Here is a 12125-nt window from a genome sequence, read left to right as displayed (position 1 = left end):
GGGGCCTCTTGCAGGGTCACAGAGGTGCTGAGGGAGCTGAGTTCGTTTAGTCTTCAGAAGTGAAGGCTCAGGGAGGAGCCCATCTACAGGAGGTTGCAGTAAGGGGGGGGCAGTCCCTTCTGCCGTGCCCCCATGGCGAGGAATAGAAGAAATTGCCCCAAGCTGAGACAGGGGAGATTCAGATTAGATATTAGAAAAAAAATGTTCACTCTTTGGGTGGTCAGGCACGGGAACAGGTTGCCCAGGGAGGTGGTGGAGTCACCATTCCTGGAGGTGTTCAAGAGGCATCTGCATCTGGCACTGGGTGATGTGGTTTAGGGGTCACAGTGGCAGTGCTGGGTTGGTGGTTGGACTGGATGATCTTAAACGCCTCTTCCAACCTTGATGATTCCATGAGTCTATGATTCCAGGAGTCTAAGATTCCAGGAGTCTGTGATTCCAGGAGTCTGTGATTCCATGGATCTGTGACCCACGATGCCGTGACTCCTCAGTCCCACGGCTCCGAGCCCGGGCGGGGCGGGGCCCGGCGCTGTCACGGAGGGAGGGCCGGGCCGAGCGGGCCCCGCCGTCAGCTGTTGCTGCCCGGGCCGCGAGCGCCCGTTCCCCGGTAAAAGGCGGCGGCGCGGGCAGGGAAGGAAGGAGCTGCCGCGGCGAGGCCGGTGGGTGCGCGGGGGCCGTGCGGGACCGCGACTGCGGGGCGAGCGGAGGGGGCGGTGCGGGGGTCGGCTGGGCTGGGCTGGGCTGGGCTGGGCGCCGTGCGGGGCTCGGGCGGACCCGCCGGGGCGGGGGTCGGTAAGGCGGGCGGGGGCCGCCCGCGTTCCCCCCGCGGGGCCTGGGCCGCCCCTGCCCGCTCTCTGTGTCCGCGGGCGGGTCCCCGCCGCGCTCCGAGCGCCCCGCAGGCCCCGCGTGGGCCCCGGGGGCGGCTCGGGGCTCCCCCGGCCCGGCCGCCCGTGCTTGGCTTGCCCCCCGCGCCCCGGCCCCGGCGCTGTGCGGCCGCGCTGCAGTCACACGGCGATGCCTCACGGCTCGGCAGCGGCAGCTCGCGGTGGGCGCCGGGCTCCTCCCGGCCGGGGAGGCTCGTCCCTGCTCGCTCCGTGCGAGGAGCTGGGTATGTGCTGCAGTCTGGACTGACCCTTAGGTGGATAACCCTGGAGCTCACGGCAGCGCAAATTGTTCAGACTGAGTCTCGTTGCTCGCTCTGAGCATCTGCAGTGTACCGTGCCGGCTCGCGCTGTTCCTTTTCCCGACACGAATGCAGGTGTAGAGACATCTGCATCTGTCAGTAGATGCTGCTTTTGAATAGACCTGAAGAACTCTAAACCACTTGTGAAACTCTTGCCTTGATTAGCAGGTAGGTGAAGCAGTAAGGGATCTTTCCCTGACCGCCTGTAGCAAAAGCTGATGGTTAGACGCGATTATGTAATGGGAAAGCCAGGAGTGAAAGGGACTCGGGATGCGGAGCAGCTGGAGACCAATGTGATCCTTCTCCACAGGGGAGGAGCGAGGAGGAAGACTTGCCAGACAAGATCCAAAAGCAGTGTGACCTTCGCTTTTCTAATAAGGTGATTCTGAAACTGTGTAGACAGCTCCTACCCTGAGCTCCTGAGCTGCTTGTTGCAGGTACGTGATTAACTTCTGGGGCACTTGCTGTCTGAAGAGTTGAGCTGAGTATAACAAGTGCCCGACTGTCAGAAACGTATGGGTGCTGTCTAGTTGCTGTTAGATAGAGCCCATAGAAAAAAAAAAACCTCACACATTTGGAGAACCACCTTGAATGTAAATAGAAGAATGGTGGGTTTTTATCAGCAAACAAAGTTGGTATCTCAGCAGTTTTCTAATATATCAGAATTACGCCACGCCACGGGATGTGTACGGCACGGTACTGCTGGTAAGGGAATGTCGGAAGTGACTCTGTTATCGTGTCAGGACAGACCTTCCATTAGAGCTCCGAGTGGATGTGACACTGACAGATACAAATCTGCAGTCTGACAGATGTTTTCCCAGCCATGCAATTGCCTCTGGAGCAAATGTGGTTTTAACACGAGAAGCCTGTTTCTAGTTCTGCATTAACCGGCTGACTCGCCTGACAGGCAGTTACAGCACAAACCTACTCCACTTGCTGTGCTACTGAGGTCTGTCTGCTCTTGAAACTGTCTTTGTGTCTGAGGAACATCTTAGACTGCTGCTCTCTCATCTCTCCATCTTACTGTCTTCTGTAAAATGCTAACTTCTGGTGTAAAGCTTTGAAAGTGAGTCTTGATTAAGTCTAAGGTACTACTACACTTCATGTGGGAACTGCTGTTCAGTCAACACTGTTAGCTATCTGTTTTTTTCTAGCAGTTGCTTGAATGCCACGTTCTTGGAATACTGTCTACAACTGATTAGCCACAGAAAAGACTTTTTTAGCTGCCTTCCCTGCTCTTTTTATTCCTCATCAGAAGTATAATAAGGGTTGGGAAAAGATGATTTGCACTGAAGGCACCTAGTAAACAGCTCCCTGCTTCTAAAATAGCCTCTGGCCAAGCTCCAGCTTGTGCAAGGTAACTTGGCATTATCAGAACGAGGTGGTATAAGCTGGAGTTAATGAAGAATAACAGTGATCCCACTTTTTTTATTTGGAAGTGGTGAAGTCTGAGCACTCCTATACTGTAAAGGCCTCGCTCTCTGTGGCTGGATAGTGTGGGTGCTGTAAACACCTGTGTGCCAGTGGTAGAAGTACAGCTCAGATTTCCCCAGTGGGTTTTCCCCTTGTCCTCCCTTGGCAATAAGGATGCTATTGTGATGAGTATGCAGCATTCCTCAAAAGCAATCTTGCTGGCACATACAGGAGAAACCATTGTTCACTATTAGAAGTGTGTTGATTACAAGCTGTTGTTTTTCTGTCTCTTAACATGAAGGCTTTTTAACTAAGCAGCCTTTTTTTTTTTTTTTTTTTTTAATTTTTTAAGCTGAAGGTCACTCTGGTAGTTTTATTCTCATTTCTTTTGCCCTGCTCCATTCAACTTACTTAAGGTGGAATACTGTAATAAAACAGCTCCCACCTCCTCACCTCTCCTCCCCAAAAAAATTAAAGCCCAAAGACTTAATGTTTGCACCTTGAACATAACTGCCTGATGAGGACTTTGGTATATTTGGGTGAACTATAGCAGATCTGAAGCCTTTTCCTATAGCTTTGCCTTGAACAGTAGGAGTATTTCTTGTTAGAAATATGCCTGCAGGCATTACAATTAGTGAACTTAGCAGCACAATGCCTGGAATAATGAAAAACCTGGTTTAGAAACTAATGCCAGCCTTGCATTGCATTTGTCCCCTAACAGCCTTCTGCAATTTAAGCTGCCTGTTTGTCCTTTAGTTACAGCTTCTGAATTGGATAATAAAACTTCACAAGTGAAATTTCTGAGTAGAAGCTGGTTATTAAGCAAAAAGAGAAAAGAAGCAGTTATTTATGGAAAAATGGTTTCTAGCTGATGTTTTCACTGCTTGATTGGTATAAGAACTGAAATAGGCTATTTGGAGTTCACAGCAGTGAATGACTAATCTGGCTAATGAGTAAATATGCTTAGGTGCTTGTTTGGATAGCAAGTGTGCTGGGAAGGGACAGAGCACTACAAGTGCCACCAAATACACATGGATGGTGTTGGCAATCCCTTTGAAGATGAGGAATTTACAGCTCATAATATCTCACAGTAAAAGTGATAAGGGAAGTCAGTGCCACTCTTGGTAAGCTCACGGGTTTTAGCTCAGGTAGGCTTTAAGGAGAAAGTGAGTCTGAAAACTATTTATCTCCTCTGGATAAGTTTAAGGGGCTTCTGCAGAGTGCAATGTTTCTCCTATCAAGAAGCAGACCATGGAGACAGCTTAATCTGGATTTCAGTCAGTTGCTGGTGGAAAGAGGAGCAAGGTTGGAGTTCTGTGTCTAGAAAACACAGAAACCAAAGGCCTCTCTTGAAGTTCCTACTAGTGTAGTTACAACATGCAAATATTCTGTACAAGGATAGCACTAAGGCTGCAGGAGAGCTTCAGTGACCTAAAGCCAGGAAGAGCAGTGTGAGCTATCAACAACACACTGTAGCTTTCCAGCAATTCAGAGCTACTATCATGCCCTATTAACTGGTGGTTTGTGCCCCTGGAAATCTGTACAGATGCTTAATACATGACTTTATAAAGGGTGCTGACTCTAAAGCCCTTGAGTGGGAAGAGAAGGATATGCCTGCAGAGAAGGAATGATGTCTACACTTCATCTCATTGAGAAGTGAAATTCTTTGAGTTTTTAATCAAATAAAAAACAGTTGGAACTTTAAAGGTTAAAAACCTATGGATTTGTCCAAGAAAGATCTTTAAGAGGAATGTGTAAGTTGCTGTGTTGCACTCAAATTTGGACTAAAAATTGTTCAGTAAGTATAAATCAGTCTCATGCATCCTGAACCGAGACTGCCTAAAGATCCTGGTGATACAGAGGATGGTGATGTGCAAAGTTTCATCATTTATATAGCTGATGCTGTCTATTCCCTTGAAGACTGGCAGAGGGGTAGCATTTGCAATGCTAGTTTCCACTTCTAAAAGCTATTTTCTAGGTGACAGTAACTGTGCAACATAACATGTGCTGCACCAAACTGGTGTAGAGAAACAGTAGGTTTGCTGCTAACAAAGGTGGAAGCTGCAGAAGAGACCTTAACGTGGCTGTGCAGTGCCTGCATGGGAAGCAAACTCTCTTTTCTGCTGATGCTGTACTGTTTTGGCTTGATCAAACAGTGCTGCTGTTCAGACATGCCCTGAGGAAAATGAACTATGTGGAAGTCACTCTTAATCACCCTCAGCTGATCACCCTGTGTTAAATAAGCATTGCAGAAGCAAGGTGATTATGACAAATCATACACCTCTCTGGCTGCAGTGGGCACAGCTCTGCTGAGGGGGTGTGGTGTGGTCAGTTTTGGTTTTATTACTTGGGCACAATTGGGTCTGCAGAACTTGGCTGGTTGTGTCAGGTACACTATGAGCTATTGACTGCTGTAGTTTACAGGGCTGGAAATGTAACCAGAGTATGTGACACTGGACCCTAATGACATATGCTAAACTTGTCTGTAGTGGAGGTGTCCTTGCTGAAATGGTGATGCACATGGGTCTCTCATTCCATGAGACAGCAGGGAACAAACTTAGTCTCTAGCTTGAGCTCTCTTAGTAAAGGTACTGCACTGTAATTGCCTTGATTCATGTTGAAACACTGGTGAGGCTTCTAGTGCAGTGGGTAACACCATAAACTAAAGGTTCTGGCTCAAGGTTGGGTAAGACTGGCTTTTCCTGAGGGGTTTGGATGAAGATGCTGCAGTGAGTGAGAGACTGCAACAGCAACAGTGAGGGAGAGCTTTTCTTGGAAAAATGTTACCCTCAACAGACTGGCACTTAGAGCAGCTGGAAGCTGTTACTCCACTGCCAGTCAGTGGCTACAGGTCAGGTGAAATGCAGATGTGCACTTGCATCTGATCTTAGAACCTCCTGTTGTACCTGACATTGCAGTGTTGAGCCCTAACCTGATTTTTACAGCAGTACAGAGGTAAGAGATGCTCCTGGGGAGGACTGGCTTCAGTCTCTACTAAAGTCTTCCCTGAGTTTCTCTTTTGTTAAAGAGCTGGGGTACAGGAAAGAAAAGGTAATGAGTGACTGACTTTGTTGTATGTCCTAGTTGAAGGGAAGGAAGTGAAGCTGCCAGCTTTGTAAACAATAACTTTGACACTGAAGACAAGGCTCACATGACCCCTTAAATTTGGAAGTGGAAGTAGCAAATGACATGACCTATGTATTTTTATCCTGCTAAAACTACAGCAGACTAAGAAAGTCTTGTAGCTCTTCTCTCCCATTTTCCTGCCTGCTGCCTCTGTTCCAATTTCAGCTGCAGTCCTAACACAACACCTTGCTCTTATTGTTTTAAAGCCCCCAAGAGGAGCATGAGCTTAAAATAATCATCTTCCCATTGTGTTTTGTTAGTCTTCAATAAATATAGCTCTACCTGCTTCTTATGAAAAATGTATATAAAGCAACATCTGTTGTTTTTTATCAGCTCAATGAACAATTAATTACCATGTAGTCAGTCCTTCTAAGCAGACCAGTGTTATGGACAGACTTACAGTAATGCATCAGCATTGCAAATCCCTTCACAAATACCTTACCAATGTCTTGTTTCATATCTTCTAGTAAAAATTGTTACCTCTTAGTAGGCTGACCATGTGCTATCTTGACAGGCACGTGAAGAGCTGAAACAAGATCCCATGATTCTGTGAGTGTGAGCAGCACAAAGCAGTGAATGCAGGCGGGTCACATGCCATGTGATACCAGCCAGTAATATAATGTTGCTGAGTACAGTGGAACTGCACAACTTCATTGTTTTTTTTCCACTGCAGGAGTTTGAAGATGCAGCAAGACTGACAGTGAGGACAGAAGGATCTCCCCTAAAGAAGTGCAGAGTCTGAGCTCCTGGCCATGTCTATCACAGATCACAGCCCCTCCACGGGCGTGGTGACTGTGATCGTGATCCTGATCGCCATCGCGGCGCTGGGGGCCCTGATCCTGGGCTGCTGGTGCTACCTGAGGCTGCAGAAACTCAGCCAGTCTGAGGATGAGGAAAGCATTGTGGGCGAAGGAGAAACCAAAGAGCCTTTCCTGCTGGTGCAGTACTCTGCTAAAGGACCCTGTGTGGAGAGGAAAGCTAAGCTGACTCCCAGCGGCACCGAAGTTCACAGCTAACCTGGAGCAACATGTGTCGATGGACTGACGTGTGTAACCAGCACAAGAATCTATACTGTGAAGAACCTGGTCACGTGCACACCACTCATCAGAAAACACCCTGATGAGAACTAAATAAGCTTTGTTTGCAACTGCATGCACTGAAAAGTTGCACTTTGCATCAACTGTGTATCCTAATTCCTCTATGACAGGAGCTGACTCGCCTGGCATAACGTCCATTGCCGGCAATGGGCACAGGGATATACTGGTGTGAAGAGACTACTACCAGTTTTTTTTACTTGAATGTTTAGCTGAGCCTATTTTGATGGAGCTACTACTGTAATGTGAACTACTTTACAATTGTGAACTGTAAATAGGCCACTAGAAACTTTTGCTTTGTGTTCTGTAGCATATGGGAATAATATGATGCAACTGTACATAATACACAAGGGGTCTCCTGAGCCACAACCATGGGTGGGATCCCAGACCTTCAAAACCAAATGTGCAGTTAAACCTTGCTTCTGCTACTAGATTGAGTGCACAGCTGTAAAGTCAGAAGTCCTGCTTTTAACAGTTTATTGGACTGGTGCAGAGTATTTAATTTGAAAAGGGATAAGCCTTCAGTAATGTGCTGAGGGAGGAAACAGAGGAGCTACAAGAAAGGAAGAGATTTCCTTTAGCTGCAGCTATCTAGGTTAAGTTTTGGCTGCTAGAACTGAGTTCTCTATGTAGCCTACTGCAAAGAAACTGCCATGCTAATGGAAACTAATGATGGATACTGAATTCTCAGGGATGGTCCAGAAGGTTTCCAGGAGTCTGAAATGGCAGTAGAGCAGGCTTTTCTCTTCTGTAGGTCTGTGTGCTGAAACTGCAGAAGTGGTTCCTTATCAAAATGGGCTTAAGTGCAACCAGTATGAATTTTTCCTAGAACCCTGGTTTGTGTACTTAGCAGGTAGGATGTATGTTAACAGCCTGTTATAAAAAGGCATTTTAATCCACAAACAGTCACCTATAGAATTCAATTAATGTATCTTGTAGATAACTCCCTGGATTTAACTGTACTTCTGCAAGAGAAGCTTCAGTCTTTCCTACTCTTGGTAATAGGGGCAAGGGCAATTGCTGGTCAGTTTGTAGAAGTTTTTAGCTACCAAGGGCCCAGTCCTTCCAGATAAGAACATACATTTCCTGCTCTGTGCTAGAGTTCAGCTACAGTACTGTAAAAATGTGTTAAATGGGACATTCTGGACCTCAAAGGTTTGGGGGGAGGATGGGGGACAACACTGAGCAACCAATGGCAGCTTACATGTTCTCAACTCTTAGTGTAGGCACACGTGCTTTGAGGCCACTGGCCTGTTTTCTATTACTTTATACATGGCCTCCTTTGCATACTGGTATTTTTAAACACTTAATTGTCTAGCCTTAATTCAGCTCTAGAGGAAGCATTCAACTTGCTTCTTATACCTCTACACATGGAGTAACTAAGGTCTAGCAAGCTTGCTTGAGAACTTTAACTATATGCAAGACAATAATGACCTAGACAAAAAGTCTTGTCCTCTCTTCTACACTAAGATGTTGAATTGCATTTTTAGTGCTACATTTGCCCTTTTTTTTTTCTTTTTTAATTGAAGGCTGTAATTTGAAGCAAAATGAATGCTGTCAGTAGCAAAAAGCTCCTGCTGTTGCCTCTTGAGTACAACATATGGGGTACAGCTGATAGATGTTCTTAACCTGACACATGCTTTTTTAAGATCCTGGTCTCCTGAGACTTGCATGTGTAGCCAGATCTGTACACTTCAATTGCTGTATTCCAGACCTCTTGTAAATCAAAGAGAAAAGGATTAATTCAGTAAGACTTTCTTTAGTTTTCAGCAGAGAACAGTTCACACATGGCTCTTGTGGGTTTCAGGACAGTCAGAATACTGGGATACAAAAGTGATACAAAGTGCTGAAGTTCTAGAACAGAACAGTTGTAGCAGGATGACTTTGTCCATTCAAGTTTACTGATTACACAGATGAAGTATCTCTATTTTAATTCAGCAAAGAGAATGCAGTGTCAAGGGCAAACTTCAGAAATTATGGAAAAGTATAAATCAAAGGTCTAATTTCTTTTCTAGCAGCTGTAAGAGAAAGCCAGTGAAAAATAACTGGTCCTTAGTCAGAGGTGCTTCACACTGCTGCCCCTAAAAATCAGCATCTTTAAATTAAATGGATAGGTGTTTGCAAGTTAGTGCAATAGTAAAGTGCAGGAAGTGTTTTCCATTCTCCTCTTCTCTCAAGATTGGGGTATCTAATAAGTTGTTCAAGTATACAAAAATATTCCATTTGATTGTTTTTTTCCTAGATCATGTGGGGGAAGAAGTCTTTATTTACAATGAATGTCAATAAAATTTGCATAAATACCTACCCAAACATTTGACTTTATGTAAGCAATCATTCTGTCCTGTTTCCACTACTGTGCTCTGTCTCTATGGTATCAGTATTATCAGTCCTTCTTTCCTCTAACATGGCAGTAGCTGCTGAAGGTGATATATCATTATCTTCAGAAAGTGTTTGCTCAGACTGAAGGGATTCTTTAAGTTCATCTCTGCTCTGTAGCTTTCCTTCCCTCGATGCTACCAGAATTCTCAGTAAAGCATTCTCTTTAAGGAGGTTTTCTGATGCATCAGCTAATTCTTGAAGCTTTTCAGCCATTTCTAACAATTCTTGATTCTTCTGGTCATATGTGGCCTGTAACTGCTCACTGTGGAGCTGCAGAGTCTTGTGCTGCTTTTCCAGTGTGTGTTTTTGCTGCTGCAGTCTCTGTTCCTCCCTCCGAGCTTCAGAAAGCTGTGCTTCCAGCTGGTCATGGGCCTGGTGGAGGGCACTGATTTCTGATCTCAGCTTCTGAATTTCTCTCTCCAAGTGTGAGATGTGCCCTTGCTGCAGAACTGACTCTTTCTGTCGGCACTCTTTGGTACAGGGCTCTGATGCAGAAAGACTTGAGTGATGTAAAATAAATTTAAGGAGATTGGGAAGGTTAACTGAAAAGTCTTCAGGGAACTTCACACTTTGCTCCTTCCTAGAAAGACATAGTAAAACATTCAGATAGGTAAGCAATGATAATTTTATCTAAGCATCTGCTGTTCAACTCCAACTTGATATCTTGGGTTTTTTTGATCAAGCATAATTGGTACGGCAGCTAAGAGAAACCTAAACTCATGTAATAAGGATAAGAGCACATAGATTTTCTTCTGATGAACTCTTTTACCTGTCTTCTAGTCTGGGTGCCATAAACATCTCTGCCTAGATTGGTAAAAAACAAAAAGTATCCCAATCATGGCATCAAGGGTTAAGAACTTGAAGGACGTGTGGTAGCATTACTGCTGGGCAGGTGTGATCAGAGCATACTGACAATTCATATTTGCAAGTTGAAGGATAACATTTAAGTGTTCCTAATTCTACATGTATTGTTAGAATTGAAGTCCAGATCTACAGAGCTACCTGCTGGGAAATGACTTCTCTGACCCTATAGATGTTATCCTGGAAACAGGAGCTTAGTGTGTTCCAGCATCTGAAAGGCATTGCAAGGAGCAGTTTGCTTTTAAACACATGAGGCTCCTGTACATCAAAATTAAGCTGTTTCTCAAAGATTAAGCACCATGATTTTCCCTCCCCTGCAGACTTCTGGTGATCCACCAAGTTACTCTTTTAATTACCATCAGCAGCTTCTCAGCTGACAATCAGCTCCCCTCCAAGTTTAATGAATCATGACATCATTTAGGCAAGAAATAGTCTACACTAAATCAAAAGTGACTCATTACACCGTGCTGATATTTTACTACATCATCTTCCTTTCTTACTGATCCAAACCACAGTCTGTATGAAAGAAGCTAAAAGGCTATTTAAAACAAATAGCAAAACCAAATATTAACAGCATGTGGTGGAAAGAAATTGAGAAGTGTTAATTTGCAAAAATTGTCTCATAAGGCAAATGGATAAGCTGCTGCACAGAAAACCTTAATATGGGGTGCCTTTATATCCAAAAGGAACACATGACTATTCTGGGAGTGCTGTGGATACTACAAACACTATCAGAACTTAATTTTATTGATTACCTACATGCAGTAAAATATAAAATACACTGGAGAGGAAAAGCAGGAGTGAAAACAATGACTAGAGGTAAGGGACCTCTACAAAACCAACTGGAACATTAAAAAAACAATTTTACTACACTATTCAGTCTGTCACTCCAGAGACAGTCTGGAACTGCTTTTTAAAAGAGACCAAGACAAAATGAGTACCTATGAAAGGAAATAGGGAAATGATCAGTTTGAATTTGAGGTGACTCAGAACTGATACAAATGAAACTATTTCTGTGCTTGAACTAAACCGTGAATTTAGAATTGCAAAACTTAAGGCATGGGTTTAAAAATTTTGTGGTAACTACACAGCACCAGTAGTCTGAATTACCATTTGCTAAGGTTCTTGAGGGAGAAGGGTGGAAATCTGTGACTGTTGGCTGGATTATTTTGTTGTTTTGTTGGTGGGGTTTTTTAGAATTAGAATGTGCATGAAGTAAGAATGCAAATATGGAAATGGATTACTGTTTGGCTTTTTTCTTTATTAAGACATGTAACCAGCTAATTACTGTAACTTAGTACAATGAAATTTAAAAGTCCACAGGGAGAAGAATTACATTACCTCTGATGAGGAAAAAATAAAATGGTTGGGAGACGGTCTGTCATAAATTCCCAGGGAAGGTCGTTTCGAGTTACATCAATTCTGTTAAGAAAAGACACACTGGTGAAGAGAACAGGCAGATGAACAATCTGTATTTGCTTATAAAACGCCATTTTAGGGATTGGGAAGAAGGAAATATAAGTATCTGTGAAAGTTAAATCTAAATGTGTGCATGAGTCAGCAGAATTAACTACTAATATTCAAGATGAAGAATCTCAATTTGACAAATATCTGTGGGGTTTTTTTCCCCCTAGAAAAAACAACTCTCACCCAGCAGTTAAACTGCAGTTGCTCACTATGTGCACACCTTCCTTCCCTGACACAGACTTCCCTAACAGTTTCAACAGGAGACTGAAGTTATTTCTATTCATTAATCTGTTCCTCAAGTACAACTCCATTAATATTGTTTCCTCAAGTAGTTTGGGGAGTAAATTACTTTTGCTTCTTCAAAGGACAAGCACATTCTTAATGGCACATTTTTTTTCTAAAGCTCTGTGTAGAAAGGAACACAAGATTTTGTGAGTGAAACACTTGTTCAACTGCTTGTTACATTTCTCTCTGCATTTCAGAGTTTCTTTGATCACAAATAAAATTCTTATTAATTACAAAAAGCAGATGATCACATCAGTAATACTGCAGGGAAAACAATGGAGCAAATGAGGGAACTTCAAAGTTGGGAAGGAGAAGGG

At 44.1% G+C, this 12125-nt stretch overlaps 2 protein-coding genes across 7 annotated transcripts in view; one reads left to right on the top strand and one right to left on the bottom strand.

Annotated features, from left to right (window-relative positions):
- Window positions 1-526: 526 nt before the first annotated feature.
- Window positions 527-9126, top strand: SNN (stannin). 2 transcript variants are annotated; one of them, XM_051783120.1, is made up of 3 exons: window positions 527-659; window positions 1494-1620; window positions 6396-9126. In XM_051783120.1, exon 3 carries the CDS (start codon window positions 6475-6477, stop codon window positions 6736-6738), a length of 264 nt encoding a protein of 87 aa, XP_051639080.1. In that variant the 5' UTR covers window positions 527-659; window positions 1494-1620; window positions 6396-6474; the 3' UTR covers window positions 6739-9126. The 2 variants fall into 2 exon arrangements, with proteins under 2 accessions (XP_051639080.1, XP_051639090.1); XM_051783130.1 differs by lacking the exon at window positions 527-659 and adding an exon at window positions 997-1351.
- TXNDC11 (thioredoxin domain containing 11) overlaps window positions 8555-12125 on the bottom strand; it is a 27499-nt gene continuing 23928 nt past the window's right edge. For all 5 annotated transcript variants that reach the window (XM_051783106.1, XM_051783076.1, XM_051783096.1 and 2 more), the window contains 2 exons: window positions 11398-11478; window positions 8555-9775 (listed from right to left, as the gene is read on the bottom strand). In XM_051783106.1, coding sequence (XP_051639066.1) covers window positions 9148-9775; window positions 11398-11478 — 709 coding nt within the window. In that variant the 3' untranslated portion in view covers window positions 8555-9147. The remainder of the gene's footprint in view (window positions 9776-11397; window positions 11479-12125) is intronic.

This window comes from Manacus candei, unplaced genomic scaffold (genome assembly GCF_025592945.1).
Source record: "Manacus candei isolate 608988 ecotype Guabito, Panama unplaced genomic scaffold, ASM2559294v1 h1tg000002l, whole genome shotgun sequence".
NCBI classification, from domain to species: Eukaryota; Metazoa; Chordata; class Aves; order Passeriformes; family Pipridae; genus Manacus; species Manacus candei.
The sequence above is the reverse complement of the archived record's forward strand: the minus strand, read 5'-3'. Positions and strand labels throughout refer to the sequence as shown.